The sequence below is a fragment of the Rhopilema esculentum genome, chromosome 11 (assembly GCF_057945365.1).
Source record: "Rhopilema esculentum isolate cy_ngs chromosome 11, ASM5794536v1, whole genome shotgun sequence".
Taxonomy (NCBI): Eukaryota; Metazoa; Cnidaria; class Scyphozoa; order Rhizostomeae; family Rhizostomatidae; genus Rhopilema; species Rhopilema esculentum.
In genome coordinates this window covers 3,837,792-3,855,778 of record NC_142825.1, presented here as the reverse complement: position 1 = coordinate 3,855,778, position 17,987 = coordinate 3,837,792, and the positions used below count along the sequence as shown (strand labels likewise).

At 33.9% G+C, this 17,987-nt stretch overlaps 2 protein-coding genes across 4 annotated transcripts in view; both read right to left on the bottom strand.

The window, feature by feature from the left end:
* Nucleotides 1–11,273, bottom strand: part of LOC135693288 (E3 ubiquitin-protein ligase LRSAM1) — a 33,894-nt gene extending 22,621 nt beyond the window's left edge. Inside the window, exons 1-6 of one of the 3 annotated variants that reach the window (XR_016144269.1) lie at nt 8,370–11,273; nt 7,791–8,106; nt 5,856–6,528; nt 4,347–4,691; nt 3,040–3,245; nt 1,754–2,753 (exon numbers count right to left, since the gene is read on the bottom strand). The gene's annotated coding sequence lies outside the window, so the exon portion shown is untranslated. Of the gene's footprint in view, nt 1–1,753; nt 2,754–3,039; nt 3,246–4,346; nt 4,692–5,855; nt 6,529–7,790; nt 8,344–8,369 lie in introns of those variants that run through there. The other 2 variants (XR_016144271.1, XR_016144270.1) reach the window with 2 other exon arrangements.
* A 129-nt stretch (nt 11,274–11,402) lies between these two features.
* LOC135693283 (uncharacterized) overlaps nt 11,403–17,987 on the bottom strand; it is a 51,736-nt gene continuing 45,151 nt past the window's right edge. The window contains exons 67-75 of the mRNA XM_065211717.2: nt 17,516–17,533; nt 17,153–17,170; nt 16,420–16,455; nt 15,700–15,756; nt 15,051–15,183; nt 14,432–14,538; nt 13,615–13,689; nt 13,108–13,326; nt 11,403–12,531 (exon numbers count right to left, since the gene is read on the bottom strand). Of these exons, the coding sequence (XP_065067789.2) occupies nt 12,385–12,531; nt 13,108–13,326; nt 13,615–13,689; nt 14,432–14,538; nt 15,051–15,183; nt 15,700–15,756; nt 16,420–16,455; nt 17,153–17,170; nt 17,516–17,533 (810 nt within the window). The 3' untranslated portion in view covers nt 11,403–12,384. The remainder of the gene's footprint in view (nt 12,532–13,107; nt 13,327–13,614; nt 13,690–14,431; nt 14,539–15,050; nt 15,184–15,699; nt 15,757–16,419; nt 16,456–17,152; nt 17,171–17,515; nt 17,534–17,987) is intronic.

Below are 17,987 nucleotides of genomic sequence, written 5' to 3'. Positions count from 1 at the left end.
TCTTCCATTTGCTTTCAACATGTCTGGTTTTTCACATTTTTCTTGAATATCGCCAATTTCAATTTTGCTTATAAAGCATAGAGAGAACATAATAAAAACTTTGTCTCTGTGGCATAACTTCGTTTCCGTCACGTTCTATACGTAACTAGACAAACAATAATGAGTTGCAAAGCCCAATGATATGTTTTTTTGACAATCCCATATAGCAACAGATGTAAAAGTAGCACCTCAGCATTTTCTGGACCAATTTTGTGCTCGATCTCTGACACAAGAAAAATAATATGCTTTTGGTGTATACGTATACACTCTTTTTCTTATATGAATAGGATAGTGTTTTCTATCCCCGAGATTCTTAAGAAATTTTCAAAGTATTCTTTTGTCACACCTGAATATATTCTTAATTCTTCAAGTGTTTTTTGTTATCAGATGTGGTTGTACCGGAACATCGTCCGCTCTTAAACGTATTTTGAATAATGAGATATTTCATTCTGAGTTTCCCTGTTATAAACATCGCAAAACAGGCAACTGCTGAAAAAGGAGACGCAAATATGCGACCTGAGACTAGGTAATGTTTTTAAGTATTTTTAAAATTTGGATGATTCTAAGCCTAAATATTTTCATAAACAATGTTTAAAAAAAAGTGTACATGTTGCCACCTTTCCATTCCATTTCATTTTTCATAGAGCAATTGAGTAGCTATTTTCTTTATCCAACTGTTTAAAAATCTTGACTTGTAAGTTTAAGCCTCTAATGGGCCAAAAATTATTAATGATTGTGTCAACTAAAGGTGTTAAAGGAAGCCACTTTTCTTATGACTGTTAGAGCTCAAAATCCTCTTTTAGGAGGTGAAAATATTATGCAAAAACCATTGCCCATTTTTCTTCCCATCTTGTTCACCATTTTTCTCCTACAGAGAAAACGTCAAAGGTTTCGAGCCACTTTCAACTTACCCGTTACACAGCAAAATTCTTGACAATTCTAGACCCTTTTGTGTATGCATTTAATTGCTTTTTCTGCAAAGCTAGATCTGTATTTTCTTGTAAACATATTTGTCATTTTAGCATTCTGGTGACTTAAACTTTGACTTTTTGCAATTTAAATTTGATGAAAATTGTGTTGTCTTGGTGAATATTTGCTCGTTGAATAATCAAAGTATCAAAAGGCACTGCTCAACATTTAGTCTATTGTAGGGAAACTGGAAAATAATATGTACAGAGAAAACCAGATGCAATGGGAAGAAATAGCTAGTGTTTTTTGTCCAAAGCAAAAACTAAGTCGCAGAAATATCAATTTAAAATCAAAATCACATAAAATTCTCAAAAATTTGTAAGCCTGTGCAATAGCCTGCTTTTAACTCGTCATGTTCTTTGGATAATTGATATCGGTGTCCAACAAACGATTTATCTAGCTATCCGGAAATAAGTTGCTATGTTAAACAGGCCCTATGTTGAAGTTTTCAGAGTTCATTTTTTATAAAACGCAAATACGTTACTGAAAGTTTTGAAGTAGCTCAGAACACCAGTGACAGTTCGAAAGTAGCTCTAGTCATAACAAAATAAAAGTTACATAGGTTTTCACGACGTTAGGGATTGTTCTATCCTATCAGACCCAAGATCTGACTGTCATCTGACTAGACTTTCCACCGAGATTGAATTATAGCAATGCAAAAGGATGTAAAAATGGGACGTAAAAATGGATGAAATAGGATGTAAAAAATAGAGATATTTGACTTATGTATTATTTGAATACTAACCCTCTGATCTTTTATGCCAACAAATGGGTTTGGGTCTCTCTGGGCTACTTTAGTTGCAGTTAGAACCGCTGTATACGTCGTCATGACAACTAGCATTGCGAAGGCGAAGCCAATAGCAACAACACGGCTCCCGAATTCTGATGGATTCTTCCCTCCCAGATCTCTTTGAAATGTCAGCCCAGAATAATACGTGAAGCCTTCCCGCCATGAATAGCGCGGGGGGTTTTGCTTCGGATCAAGCAAACGTCTAACCACGAGCTCTTTATTTTCCATACCATACGTAAGGAAGGTGCCTAGCAAAATTCCCATGAAGACAATGATGATCACTATATTGTCAACGGGATAGGCAAATTGCCAGTTGATAAATGGGAGTGCATCTTTCTTAGACATTGTGACAATTCCGATATCTTGTCGGATAAAAGGCGAGGTGAAATCTACAGCCGTTGATCTTTTGGACGTTACAGTCAAGCCAGCAACAGCTACATCAGCTTTCCCACTGGCTACATCGCCAATCATGCCATTGAAGGACCCGTTGATTAGTGAGCCATAAAACCCGTCTTCAACAATATACAAATCAACAGTTAAGCTCAACTTTTGCATCAGTAGGCTCAACAGGTCCATTGAATATCCAATGCAGCAAGAATACCGCCACACAGAACGAGCTGTTGTGTTTGCATTTGAATTGGGGAGGCGACACACCAGTCCCCGTTCACATTGATAAAAATCACCGTCACCAATGCCAAGATAAGGCATTTCCATTGTGAAAGGAGCATCAATTACTGTTACCATACGTAAAAATGTAGTCCTTTTATCAGTGTTGAAAATGCTCATAACGAGTCCGTTGTCTGCGAGAAATTGATAATTTTTACTCTTGTCTTTCATGTAGACGACTGTCCAATCTGAAGTCTTGTCACTCTTTGCTAGCACTGTGACCTTAGACAATTTGTTGCTTCTACACGGAGAAAGTTTTCTTGATTTTGTTACATATTGTAGATGACTGCTGAAGGAAAAGATTTGAAAATAGCAAATGCAAGAAATCTGTTTACATTCAAGCAAAACTTTAGAAACAGCTATCTTGAGGTTGGTTAAAATTCACAGTACAACGTTAAAAATCGTTTTAATTTCATCGCGGACTATTGTTTCTTTTCTTTCTTCGTGTTGGCTTTTACTCTAAATTTTACAGGAAACATAAAGGCAAAAGTAACGTAACAAAAATACAGAAATGAAAGTTTCCTAGTTTTTACATTTTTCTTTTTACAGTTTCGATTTATTGAAAATGTTTGTACCTCTGGTTGTCACTCTTCATGATTTTCATCGCATGTTCCACTGCAGATATTACTTGGTCATTGTCAAGCATAGGTAATTGGTTGGACTCAAATGTTCTTCTTACTGTTATGAGCTGAATTGGGATCAGTTTGCTATCTAGTGTGTTATCGAGTTGAGGTATGATCCAAATGTCTCCATACCCAAGCATTGAATGCCTTGCTGCTACCTGTGTGTCAGGAAAAAACATCATCAACATAAAATTCAATGCTTGTCTTGAATCAAAGTAGATTTTTGCGTTCTTAATGTCATTATAAATCTGACGATAGTCTAGTTATCGTACGCGTGCACGCGGCGAAGGAGCAAAATAACTGTGAGTGTTGCTCGGCTTTTCGTCAACTGACAGCGCATATTTGTTGTTTCCGCTGACCAAGACCCTTCAGATTCCCCTTTCGTTTGTCTTCCTATGATGTTGTCACTTAAAACTTTTTACACATTATGTGGCAACCAACCAACAGTATAGTATTTATAAATACTGAAATAGTACTGAAAAATAAAAAGACGTTGAGGGGACACACCTTGCCCTTTTACCACTTTGTTTGTAGAAGTTATTCTCAAAGAAGCGAGAATAAAGAATTTGAAATAGGGAAGACAGTTAATCTTTACAAAGCCAAGCGTAAGAATAAGAGCTCAACACAACTTTCAAAAAAGCACTCATAGACAATCTGTTAAAGGAACTTCATCTCTATTTTTAAGTATTACAGTCTAGATGGCCTACTTGTTTCCAATCATCTTATTGTAAAGTAACAATTACTTGAGTCTAAAGCCACTGATCAAGTCCCTGAACTGGGATTCGAGCTTAAAGAATTTCGTAGAGAAATCGAGTGAACTATCAAAATGCAAACATCATATAAATAATATCAACTACTAAAGAGCATACTAAATTATATAAATAAAAAATGCTTTATTTATGAATATTTTGTATTTTGTATTTGTTGCTACCTAGCATCCGAAGGTAGTTTTTAGGACACTGAGAAGCAGTGTCCTGGTCCTTCCTCTCGATGTGACCACACCTCGTGATTCCTACGCCTGGATTACAGAGAGCTGGCGACTCTCCCCACTCTGGGTGAAAGTTTGGTCATGCCAGAGACTCGAACCACGGACCCTTGGGTCTGTAGTCAGCGCCTCTAACAACTGAGCCATCCTCGCACCTAATTATGAACATGGAACAATAAAAAAAAAAGAATCTGATACAAAGATATTTACGATATACAATGGAAAGAAAATATCTGATGATGACAATTCTAGCCTTAAAAAAAGGAACACTCACCCTGAGAACAATGTTTTGTACATCTATCGGACAGGAGAGCAGAATAACTTTGGGCTGCAATATTTTGATTCTTTGAAGAAGGCTGGAAATTTCCTTTACATCTAGTGGGTTTTCACCAAATTCATATACAGATACGTTTGTACGCTTTTTGGCACTATACGTACTTTGTTTCTTGGATAAATCTTTTGTTAGCTCCTTCGTAAATCCTTTGCTGCAAGGCTCTTGGCTAGATAAGATCGCCATTTTTGAGGCTTCAAGATGACGATACAACACCAGCAGGGCATCCTTGACTTCTGATGACAACTTCCCACATCTATCTATTCTATAATGATGACCATTGTAATCCTAAAATATTATTTTATTGTAATCATTTTGGCTTTCTTGATAATTTTTCTGCATATTACAATTACCACAAATGAATATTTCAAAATGCGGTAAAGATTGTCCATTGATATATGACCATCCTCATTATGGATGAATAAGTAAGTTGATTCAACAAACGCAATAACAGCTTTATGAAGCTTGAGAGTTTACAGGTTGCAACAGGATATATTAATATGCAACTGAGTATAAAGGAAGTTACTGGTTGCAAAACCCAATCACAACTACAATCATTACCAAAAGTACTTGGAACCACCAGCAATTTGCGTTACGTCTTTATTTTTTTCACTTCTTTTCCCGGATACTCCTATTTTCGCACCCTAAACAATGTTGATAATTTAGCAAAATAACATAGGAGTCGCAGAAAAAAGCGTTCTTCCTAATCCCCTAGGTTGTTTTGTAGTAAACCAACATTGTTCAAAGGGGGAAAGGGGAATGGCTGAGTTTGCCCTGGGAAACTGCCATTAGTGTAAGACTTTTGGCAGGCATTGTAGCTTGTGTGCAGCCGTTTCATACCAGTTATAACATGTAGAGGAAATACAACATAAAATGATGCTGCCTTTTTTCGACAGCATTCCCTTCTCCACGTCCCATGCTCCTGTATTTTATTCTTTCAAGAGTCTCTTATCGAGGTTGTTTCGTTATAAGCCTGCCCTCCTTGCCAGAAAGATTTGGCCAATCAAAAAATGCCATGGAAAGAGCTAGTTATCCCTTAATGTGAAACATTCTCATTGCAAAGAGCTGTTATATCAACCAAAAATAGAAATCGGTAGTGAATTAGAACCTTTTAAAAGGACTCAAAGAAAAAAATATACAATATACCTCTTTAAATTAATTCTAAAAACAAACATTTATGACTTTAACGATGCTTAAAGTTTATGGTCTCGAGATGTTATGGTTCAGTAAAAAAAATTACTGCAAAATTTAGCCAAACAAAAGCTTGAAATTACTGTAAATTTTCAGCCTTTTCTATAAGAAACAATTATTTCGAATGAATTATTTATTACACACATATAAATGTATCTAGAGGTTTTCTACTAAATCCCACGGACAATACCATTTCTCGTTCGGTTTATTTATCACAGCAAGAGCAAATAATGAACAAAAGAAATTAAAAATGCGACTTACAATATGACAGTCTTGCGGACTTAGCGATATATGCCTCAACCCACTGCTTGTTAGGACTTCATCAAACAACCTTGAACCCTTGCCATTCAAAAAGGAAATAACAAAATCGTTCAATTTCAAAATCTCCACCAATGTCGAATTCAGAATATGCTCGCTAGTTCCGCTTGCTTTTCGCAAAGTTTGATAATTCAGCTCAACAGCTCTATCTCTGGTCCCAGATAAAGAAAGCTTGTTTTCGATCAGTGAAGAATTCAAGCCTTTTAGATCCGTTTCATACAACACAAGTGCAATTTTATTTGAGGTATGTACAATGCCAGTGAGACCCAAAAGTATCAGGAAAAGGTTTGGCAATGTAGAAGGAGCGAGGTCTTGCATCCTGTACCAACGATTGTACATTTTCTGTTGCGTTGTATCCTTTACTTCGCTATTACTTCGAAAGTAACAGACAGACTCAGAAACAGCCAGACTCTCTTCTCTGGATTTTGTACTTTATAGTTTATTTAGTGCTGTTGCCACAGTACGGAGTCATCAATGTAGGTTTTCAGTGCGGTTGATCTACTTTGCATTGCCGAATCACTGCACAACTGTGTTTTAATTTGCTTTTTTAACTTAGCTGTCTCCAGCTTCTTGAAAAAAAGCCGCTACCTAACTGCGCCATCAAAACAGTAAGCACCTATCAATAATAATGTAAGAGCATGGAATTCTGGGAAATGAAAAACATTACCCAGTAAGCAAAAAGCATTTGATATACATTGGTTAACTATTACAAGTTGCATTTAGAACAATGAATTATGCATACACCAAACAATAATTTGTTTACATGCCACCATCTCAACCTGTCCTTTACATCAAAGGTTTTGGAATGCAAACAATGCAGGTTAGAACACTAACTTTGGAATTGATTATAAACCATCATATTGCAAGAATGCCAGTTAAATTGTAACTCAATCCTCAGAGTTATAAAAGATTCATTTCCAGAAAAAAAACAGTTGTTTATGCTCTTCTAAATACCACAATGCCACGTCTTAAGCCACCTCAGGTAGCTCATACAGCTTGGATCCCTCTTGCATCTTTCATGATATAATATACGAGTACTTTTGATATACTTTCTCAATGGTGTGATAGCGTCACTATTTTGCATTAAGTAACTCTGGATGCTTTGTCACGTGATTCTTCCCAAGGTATGTTGCCAAGGGATACTTACAGCAACCTGGACAATTTTCACCCTGCTATAAGACAATCCCTCTTAGCTACAAAACTTCTCTAAGAAAACACTCGAAAAAACATGGTTAAAGAGTAGTAATTTAATGAAATTTTTATTAATTAAACTTTCCTAGTGCCTTTTGAAAATGTAATTCCCGTATTTCCCGCAAATTTTTTTCCATTTCGAAGTAATCCCTTACTTATTTATTAAATCAGTCAGCAATTTATTGATTAGAAAATTGATTTTCCTATATCTGCAAACCATTCAAAAGGCATTGACGAGAATAATGTTTTTGAAAAGCGTTTATGAGAATGCTGAAAAAGTGTTTCCAAAACCATAGCTGCGACATTCTCAAAAGTGAATTCTCAATTGCTCTAATGTTCGGCTACTATATTTATCAAAGGCAAAAACTTTAGCTTATGTGCTTGAACCATTTTACCCTAAACTAATCAATGCTTGTTAAAATGACAAATTCTTTGTCGCTAACCTGAATTCATTTCTATTTAAAGCAAGCATTTTTTTATCATTCTGGGAAAAGGCTATAAACTTAGTATTACGTATGCAGTCTTAATAATCAGTGTTTCTTTTACGTTTCAGTCAAAACTGATTCAATCCCAACTGAAAAAGAAATATGGCCTTGGGAAGCTAGTGAAATGAAATCGATTGGTAGAATTATAAATTTAACGAATTTTCAGGATTCACGACAAGTGTTTTCACAGAAATGTTCTTACCTTTCCGAAACCGAACCAATCTTTTGTTGATACTTCATATAAATATTACAATTACTTGATACTTGAGATCCACAAATGTGTGTATTTTACTTCCTCGGTTTCTTTAAACAGTTCTACTTGATAAACCTCCGCTTGAAATATTGTTCACCCTCCTCTTTGCTTTTGAGTGCAAATAATCTTCTCGTAGTTAATGATAAAGTTCTCGAGTCAGTTGTCATGCAACGAAAAAACATGACAGCAGTCGTACAAGTCTGGATATTGATTGATGTGCAGAGTTCATCTCCATCTGCTTGATAATGCCGTTAGCAATCTGTACCTGCAAGAAACAAAAAGCAGAGGTAATTTTCTTGAAAACGATAAGCTTCATCTAGACTTTCAAAAAATACACCAACAGGGAGTATCAATACAGACGTCGACAAAATTAGCGATTGAAAAGCATAAACAATAGGCCAATTCTAGTCCAGGAATTGTGAAATTATTTACTGACTGTGAACTCCAAAGACCGTAGTAAGAGTCTTCTAAAAAGCTCTTGATAAATTATCAATTTTTGCTGATATAACAAAATCTACTTTTCCATACCTGATAAAAAGAATTGCTGAGTTTCGAGTAAAGGTTAGTCGGCATACCCGACAATGTTCCCTGTCAACTTGCAGGTGTTGTATACAACTAGCTTGTCTCTGGAAACGAAGAACTCAATGATATTTTAGGATTAGAGAATAAAGATCAGACATCTCCACTAAAGCGTGGTTTTTTAATTTTGGCATAAAGAATTGTATTGGTCATTCAGCGGAAGTTAGAGGAGATCTATCGTTGAGCTTAGCATTGAGTCAGGCGTTTCTCTGTTTGCTGATTCTGTTCGCTGTAATAAAGAAAATGATTTTGATGTTAATGTTCAAGCTTAAAATTAGCCAAAGTAGTGCATGACGGTTCTTACAATAAATTTGAAGATAATTTTGTCTTTGTGATTAACAGAACTGAAATATTCTTGATAATCATGAAGAAAAGATAATTAAAAAACATGATAACTCAATTTTAACTGTGATTAGTACGCTAATATTCTACACGAATAAGATTTTTAAACAAAGAATCATGCGATGTTGTAGAGAAAGTCACCATAAAGTATTTCTTTTTCCGTGCAATTGTTAATTGATATAAAATATGATGAATTCAATAACAAAAGTTAGATTATGCTTTAGGCGATTAAGGTTATATTTTTGATTGGCAGTTTCTGGAAGACTACATTTTAACAAGGTCTTGAGATAGAAATGTCCTTCGATTTCATCGCTTCGCATATACGTTTCAGAAAATTCAGTTCCACAGGGCCTGGACACTCTTTGAGAAGATTGTCTAATGAATGTAGTTATGAAACTAATTCTCATATATTGAAAACGTTGCTAATATTTTCTTTTAAGGCAGTTCGAGGATTTAGAGTAAGAAAGTTCGAGAGCTTAGACTCTCTGTTAAAACTGAAGGTAACACTATCTTTAATCGCTGTGGCTCTTTGAAAACTTTCCTGACAGCCCCTTTGCTTTTCAAAATACTACATATCTGGGCCGGCTAACTGTTTTCCCAATCTGAAACATACCTAAAGACAGGGTGTGTGGGGTGTAACACCCGCTTGAAAAACTGTTGCTAAAACGAAGTTTTTTGCCATCCACGGGTGCTTCGTCGGCAATTGAAGAATGCCTTTCCCACTCTGTCGGCAAATGGGACACGGATATACCTCTTGAGAACAATAGTTAGCGACACCCCTGCCCCTGAATTTAAGATTTACTCTAAGTTCCTTAGGGTAAGTTTCTTATACTATATTACATTCACCAAAGACTAGTTTTACTTGAATTATTGATAATTTACGGTAACATATTTAGTCGCAGCAGGTTGCACAAGATACCGTTTTGATGCGCAACTAAACTTGTTTCATTAAAATTTTTAGGGCTCGTCAATCGTCTGCAGACTAGGTTGAAGATAACTTAAAATGCGGTCTAAGGAAGCAAAAACAAGGTATAACCCACAAGAAGTGTTTACTCGTGTGTCGAGTCTCCTCGAATAGTGGTGCAGTCCTGTCAATTTCATTTACACCTTATCTCAATTGATACGTGTCTAACTTTTCTCGTAAAAGATTTAGGATAGTTTCATTAGGCTCAGTCTAATTTTCAGGGTCAAGCCCAAATAACGGCTACTTTTCTTTGTATATTTCGAAAATCTTCTGAATTATATTCGTATTGACCGAAATGGAATGCGTACTGCTTGAAATATTCTTTTAAGACTATCATCCTAACTTCAGCTTGGCATCAATGTTAGGACAACAAACATCTTGTCACATATTCAGAAAAATAAATAAAGTATTGCTCTACTTAACCTGCGAGAAACACGCAAGACAAATGCCAAAAAGCCGCGTCCTTGAAAAGTAAAGATTGGATTTACGATTTCATTAAGATCAACAAAATAGAAGACATACTTCTGCTTTGCACCTGTATGTGACCGCAGTTCGTATCTGATTGTTACTTGTGCAGGTGAAGTTAATAGAACTATTGCAAATGCTTAGTATCCAACTCGCATTGCTGCGGTGCTACTCAATGAAATCGCAAATCTTTTACTTTCGATAACAATTGATTGCAAACTTACTCAGCAATACATTGTTGGTGAAACCTGGAAACACACAGCCTGCTTGATTTTGCAAAAGACAACGGAGAGAAAATCGGTTACTTAATAAACAAACAACTAACCTGCCAATCCATCTGCGAAAAATTCGTGGTTGTTGAATTCAGCATAGGCAGTAAGGCAGTCCTGTTAATACAGCCTCGATTGCAGACAGAGTAGTACGGAAATGAACACTTGAAATAAAAGCCCCAAAGGGGTGTTACAATTGTACCTCGATCACCCTGGGACAATTTTCTTTCCCGTGGAGATATAAATACGCAGTCCAATTCACAGAGGTGGAATTGTCAACAATTATTAGTTCGTTCTAAGCGACATAACAACGCAGAGATATCGACTGCACTTCAAAAATTGTTTCCTTCGTTTCACATGGAATAGCGTAAAACAGAAAAGATTTTTGCAAATAAAAAGCCTTGGTTTTCATGCAAGCCTGCTAAACCCAATCAAAAAGGAAAACTCATTTAAAACAGTTCATATCAAAGGTTCCAGACTCGAATATATCATCGATTTTGCTCATCAAATAGGCTAGATGGGTTCTTGCCTAAACGTAAGGTTCTTTGTTGTATAAAAGTATGCTAAAGGGTGCACGGAAACAGAAAAAGCAGCCCCCCCTGAGCCAAAATGCAAAACAGGGATAAAAGTACATTTAAAATCAAATTCTGAAGATCTAGAATAAATACTAGAATAATTGGCAGAGCCCGGTCGTCCTTCCATCATCGAAAAAGCCGCCATTGTGTAGACAGAAGGAGTTCGTTTTCTCTCTTGGACTCCATTGATAATTTTTCTTTAGGCTCGTGGCACTGATTGGTCAACCCTACCGGTCTTGTGCTTGCTTTTTTCTGATTGGCCTATTTCGATCCACAACTGGGTATATATTTTCCATCGTGTTCTTTCGGAATTTTATTGTGACGTTTTATGCTCTTAGGAGTGTCAGACGAAAAAGCTTTAAGTATGTCGTAAAATGTTTGCTTTTATCAAAGCCATTTTCAAATTCTGTACCGCAAAAAAATTGTTCAAATACTAAGGGATTAAGTGATCGAATACAAAATAATTGTAATTTGGCTACTTTGCAATATATTTTGTTGCAATTTTACAGAAAATTATTACTAGACTAACGAAGAGAGCAATGATGCAACCCCAGCTAAAATTTACATGGTTTAAACCTTCTCAGTTAAAAGTGATATATTTCTAATACTATATATAAAATGAGTGAATAACTTATCTCCATTTACACAAAAATATCTACGTTTAAATAGAAAATTAGTCAACTACCAGACTTTGATTTTATTTTCATATAAAAATAAAAAACGCTCTAAAATCAAGGTTACAAACTAAAAGTTATTGATAAAAAATAAAATGATTAGATATGTAAGACTTTCCATAAAAATTGAATTCCGTAAAAAGATCATCCTTAAAAATTAACGATTTCTAAAAGTTTCTAGAAATAAAAGAAAAAGTCAGATGAGAGTAGTTGATAGGGCCTAAAGTGAATTTCTTGGGGAAAAGCTATTATTCCAAAGGTCAAACTTGTTAGATTAAAGGTCATATTCCATAGGTCAAACGTAAAAGGTGATATGTCATATTCCACAGTAAGGCTTCTCTTTCTACGTCATTAAGAACGAATCTTAACATGCAAGAATGATTTTCATTCTCTGCTTCATGATTTATTGCCTTTCTATAGTGATTAAAGACATAGACATCACAGTAGAAATCAATTCATTTGATGGATAGAAAAATAGAAACATGACATGTTTGAAGCAAGAAACTTTTTTTATTAGATTCGGTATGGTGTTTGTGTTTTCAAAAATCCCAGCATTTTCATTGAAGCAACGGCATTAAATATAAGGATCTTGAATCCCAAATGTTTAAATATAGAATTATGTAATGATTTCAAAAAACTACAAGATAACAGTAAAATTGATTTTTATAATTTCAATTATTGAAAACACAGTCTACCAAATCTTATCCCAACTTGCTCTCGTAGACTGCCCATGGTTTGTATTTTAACATCGATAACTGGTAAATCTTTTAGATTTTGGCTTGTTGAAATTTCAATGACAACAGCTCCCCTCTGTCTCGAATCCTGTGCAACAAATATGATAAAGCGATAAAAAGATTCATGAAACTTTAAAAGAGTCAGGGTTGACACCAGGCTATTGGCTTTATTTCAGCTAGTGGCATTTGCAATGAGAACCCAGCAACCTTGTGTCCTTCTTTATAATGAATGTCACAGTATTGCGTAATAAAGCTTGCTGCTTTAAAATTACAGAGCTAAAAGACAGTATGCTAGTTCTCAACAGTCAGAATTAACTTCTGGCTGGTGGGTAAAAAAAGGGTTGCTTTATAGGGAAACGAAAAATGCAGCCCCCCCCCCAATTCAGCAGCACCTTCGTTTGAGGATTTCAGGGGTCCTCCGGAAAAGTTCCCTGTCTTTCGGCAGTGCAAATTAAAGTTTAGTTTTTCCAGCTTGAGCAAGGAAACAAGAGAGTAGCAAAAGTTTGTAGAAATATGATGCCAAGACGTATTTTTTTATAAATAAGAAACTAACTATGAATTATATGGCAACTAATGAACAAATAAAATTATCTTAAATCTTCAAAATGAATAAATTTAGTGAATCTACTTGAAAATGGTGAAGCACAAAAATGATTAGACTCACATTCTTACAAGTGTCTTTGATAATTCGAAATTTTTCAATATCATTTGATCCAATATGTCGATGATTCCATCCGATAAATTCGACGAGAAAACCTTCTGGTTTATCGTCGAAATACGAAATCGCAGGGAAGTTGACACAATCAATTGTAATTTCCTGGCGAATCTGAACGCCAAGAAGTCTCAAAAAGTTGATCTGTGCCTTTTTTGTTCCATATGTTATCTGCATAAAAGGAAAAGGTTGCTACAAATAAACGGAGGAAAACTGTTTTGTTCACGTACAGGGATAATTAGCTAACATCCGATGCGATTATAAAAAATTAATGATGATATCAAAAACAATGCTTTAAAATGATCCAGGATTATTAAAATGATTACGCAAAAAATAAGCGTTCTTTACAGAAAAATGAATAAAAGCAGATGACAAGGAACAGAGAGAAATAGATATTTCTACAACGTTTGCAAAATAGTATGGAAATACTTAATTGCAGAAAAAATAATTGAAACTTACTCTTTCTATGTTGATTAAATCTGACAACATGAGGACATCAGGGTTTTTAGCATCATGCCATCTTTTGAGTGGTAACTGTTGATGTCAAATATGTTAAAAGTTCTATAATACTTGTAAAATGTTGCTATAAAATTCGTAAAAGTTGCCTTATCATAAGCTTACCGTAAATCCTCGAATTGCCCCCCCCCCCCCTCGAAAAAGCCTTCCCTCGAATAAGCCCCCACCCTATAACTACAAAAAATCAATAAGCCCCCCCCCCCTCGAATAAGCCACCACTGCTACCGTAAATTCTCAAATTGGACTCCTCAATTTGATGATTTTTGCCATCTGAGGTTGCCTATGGCGTTTTACTGCATTACCACGACAAATTCATACATTTGGTAGTAATTGATTCAATGCTCATAAAGAAATTCCTACTAAAATAAACAAGGTATTTTAATAATGTCTTCTTAATGCCTACAATAATTTCATAGGCCCCCCTCGTATAAGGCCCCCCCTCGTATAAGCCCCCCCTCGAATAAGCCCCTATCCCAAAATATCAAAAATAAATGAACCCCAGGGGGCAAATTCGAGGATTTACGGTATGTGTTGCTTTATTATCCGTAAAAATTTGCGATGCTATTGTAAAAAGCTGCTGTATCAGTTGTAGAAATTTGCTATAATGTTTTTTAAAAAGTTGCTATAATATTTGTAAAAAGTTGATATGATAATTACAGATTTGAAAATCATTAATTTAAAAAAGTAGATAGGTACGTAAAGTGTGAAATTATTTCAAAAAGATGAATAATCGTTTTTCTATAATCTATTTGTTACATACATCTGAACTGTTTGACTCCAAGCAAGTCTCGGGGATGTCGGAAAATTTGCAGAAAACCTTGATCGCATCATTGCTGCAGCCTCTGTTTGGATCGATCCAATAGAAACCTGGAAAAAGTGTGGAGACGAATTTTCAAGGATTATGGTTTAATAGAGACCATCCTATGATGACGAAGACGTTGATTGCCATAACAACAGTGACATTGCTTATGATCATAATAATAATCAAGATCATCATCATGATAGCATGATAACGATTGTGATGATGAGAATAACAATTCAAAGCTAGAATATTATGAGCGGCTTTGAATGATAAAAAGAAAGCTCAAGATGACATTAAAAATTAATTTCATTTTCTAATAACTACATTCTTATGAAGATACATGCACATCCGGAGAACAAATGACAAGTACAGTCTACCAGTCTGTCATAAAGTGTTCGATGCCGTATAGGCAAAGAGCTTCAAACTCTTTGGTGAATAGAACAGGACAGTTTAAGTTGCTCCTCCGAGTTTCACTTTTAATACAATCATCAGGTAACCCTTCTAGGTATAGGTTCGAGAACTATTTCAATATTGTCAAATAATTCAATATCTATGCTCAATGTATTTTTAATTTTACCATCTTTGATATCTTCCAAGTTGTCACTGATCTCCAGGCACGTGGTTGCTGGGTTCTTTCGCGTCCCAATTGGATATTTGATTTCGTCAACTTCGTTTGTTAAATACATCAGATAATGGCTCATAACAAATTTCTGCAAAAATAATCAGCAACAAATATTCAAATTCAGTATACTTCACTCTACCGTAACTCTAAGTGCCATTGCAATAGCTGAAGTTAAAAAGTTATTCTGCTCTTGAGTAGGCCGTAGAACATAGACATATTTGTGTTCAGAACTTCCTCTAAACAAACATCTATTATTCTATTGATAACCATCTATTATCGGCTGTCTAACATCTATTATTTTATATTTATCAAAATAAGCTACACAAAATCTCAGTCTTGACTGTACAATTGTGAATGATTTCTATCTTTTAACGCAAGCTTATTGGCATAACACTGGAAGGGTATGATAATCAGGTCTTCTCTATACAACTATACCCCTTTGGTTGCAATGCCTGAAATTAAGGCAGACGATTAATTCAAAGTAAGAGGTTAAGCAAAACAGGAATTCAACCGAATAATCGAAAAGTCACGAATCACACACCTGTGCCACAGATTTGAGTAAAGTAATTTTATTCTTAATAGACATATTTTATAAAAATCTTACAGGAGTATTTGCTGGTGTTATTCCTCTGTAGTAGTACATCATAAAACGTGACTGAGGCTGGAAAGAAAATTTCATGTCAATAATATTAACTGGCCCAGTTGAAAAAAACCTTTATTACAAATGAACATGTTAAAGCAAGTATAACAGAAAGTCCAAGAAGACGAACCAGAATACTGAAAGAAACTGTTTTTCATTCTATCGTCATTTTCAATTAAAGTTTGATTTAAAGATGTATGTAGCATGAAAGAATAAATCTTTGGCATTTTAGATTCTTTAACAGAGGAAAAATCGGTAATCGACGTGGGCTGTTCCCTTCATTTTTGCCTACCCTTCCTAAAAATGTCCAACCACTTAGCCTTAGATACAAGTACATAAACACAATACACTTCTTCAATACACTTATAAGCCGTCTTTGATTGTAAGTTGCTTCCGTAAAACAATGCAGAGATACTTGGTTTGAAAGGATGGACACAAAAACTGATAAAAACCTGATTGTGTAATAAAACCAAAAAAATAGGCATTGGAAGTTCAACCAAGAACAGTTTCATTCAGCATTTAACCGAACAAATACGCCTTTTGCACGTTAACGAAAATAATTATCATTTGTCCGGTCAGAAATAAGTAAGTGTTTATTAGAGAAGTTTGGCTGCAAATGAAGGTGCCAGGGGGCAGATTAAACACAATAAATTAGTCCAGATACAAGGTTCGTATTCAACTAACCACAACGCTGTATAAGGGGGCACTTCCTGCTGGTCCCTGAAAAATGAAAAAGTTATAAAGAAAGTTAAAAAGTAATGAAGAAAATGAAAAATTAAAAAAAGAAAACTAAAAAATTATCGAACAGCAAAAAACAGGCTCTTGACAAAAATTGACTTTTAGAATATGATAAACAACAAACAAAAGGAATAACAAAATAATAAATATAATATAATATAATATAATATAATATAATATAATATAATATAATATAATATAATATAATATAATATAATATAATATAATATAATATAATATAATATAATATAATATAATATAATATAATATAATATAATATAATATAATATAATATAATATAATATAATATAATATAATATAATATAATATAATATAATATAATATAATATAATATAATATAATATAATATAATATAATATAATATAATATAAAATAATATGATATAATATAATATAATATAATATATTATAATATAATATAATATAATATGATATGATATGATATGATATGATATGATATAATATAATATAATATAATATAATATAATATAATATAATATAATATAATATAATATAATATAATATTATATTATATTATATTATATTATATTATATTATATTATATTATATTATATTATATTATATTATATTATATTATATTATATTATATTGTGTAGTATTATATAATATAATATTGTGTAGTATTATATAATACCAACCTTTGGTCCAGGTGGTCCCTGCAAAAAATAACGTAATTTAATTTATTTGATTGAAAAAACAAGCAATGATTATATACACAAATATCAAAATGCTACCTTATTACTTTCATTCTTGCTTCAAGATTTTATTGCTTACAAAACAAAACTGGAAGTATCACTACCATTTATCCATTTATTCACAAACGTTTAGAAATCATTTTACTCCATTTAAACTCCATTTATTCAAGTCAAAAACAAAATAATAAATGAAATAAATAGATAAAATAAGAAAAGAGAAGAACAAAATACATTTATCAGAAATGGTGATTGAAATAAGAGCAAAATGATTTAATTTTAATTTCAAAGCCAACTTTGCAAACTCACCAGTTCTCCAGATAAACCCTGAAAACAAGAAAAATAAAACATGCTTAGGAGCAGTATTCGCAAAGGTTAATCTCAGAATATCAAAGCTTAACAAAATGAGCGAAATTCACACTAATTTTGTTGCCTTCTCAATGCTTTAACTGCTTAATGCGTAAACGCTAAAATCTCTAAAAGCAATAAGGAAAAAATACTGAGTGTTAAGAGGAGCTTCGTGAAAAAAGTTTTGATTATAGAACAACAGTTTACGGCATTAAAAGAATAACTGTTACAATACTTCAGTGCTTATTCATTCTACTGCGTCACGCATGAAAATCTGAGTTGCAATTTAAAGCTGACCCTTTCTATGCGCCATAGCATCCAATTACAAGCTTAAAAAGGAAACTTTGTAAATGTGATAGATTACTGAATCTCTGATGTTTTCTTGATTGCCCGAATACAATGTTTTATAAAGTTTAGAATCTATAATTCAATG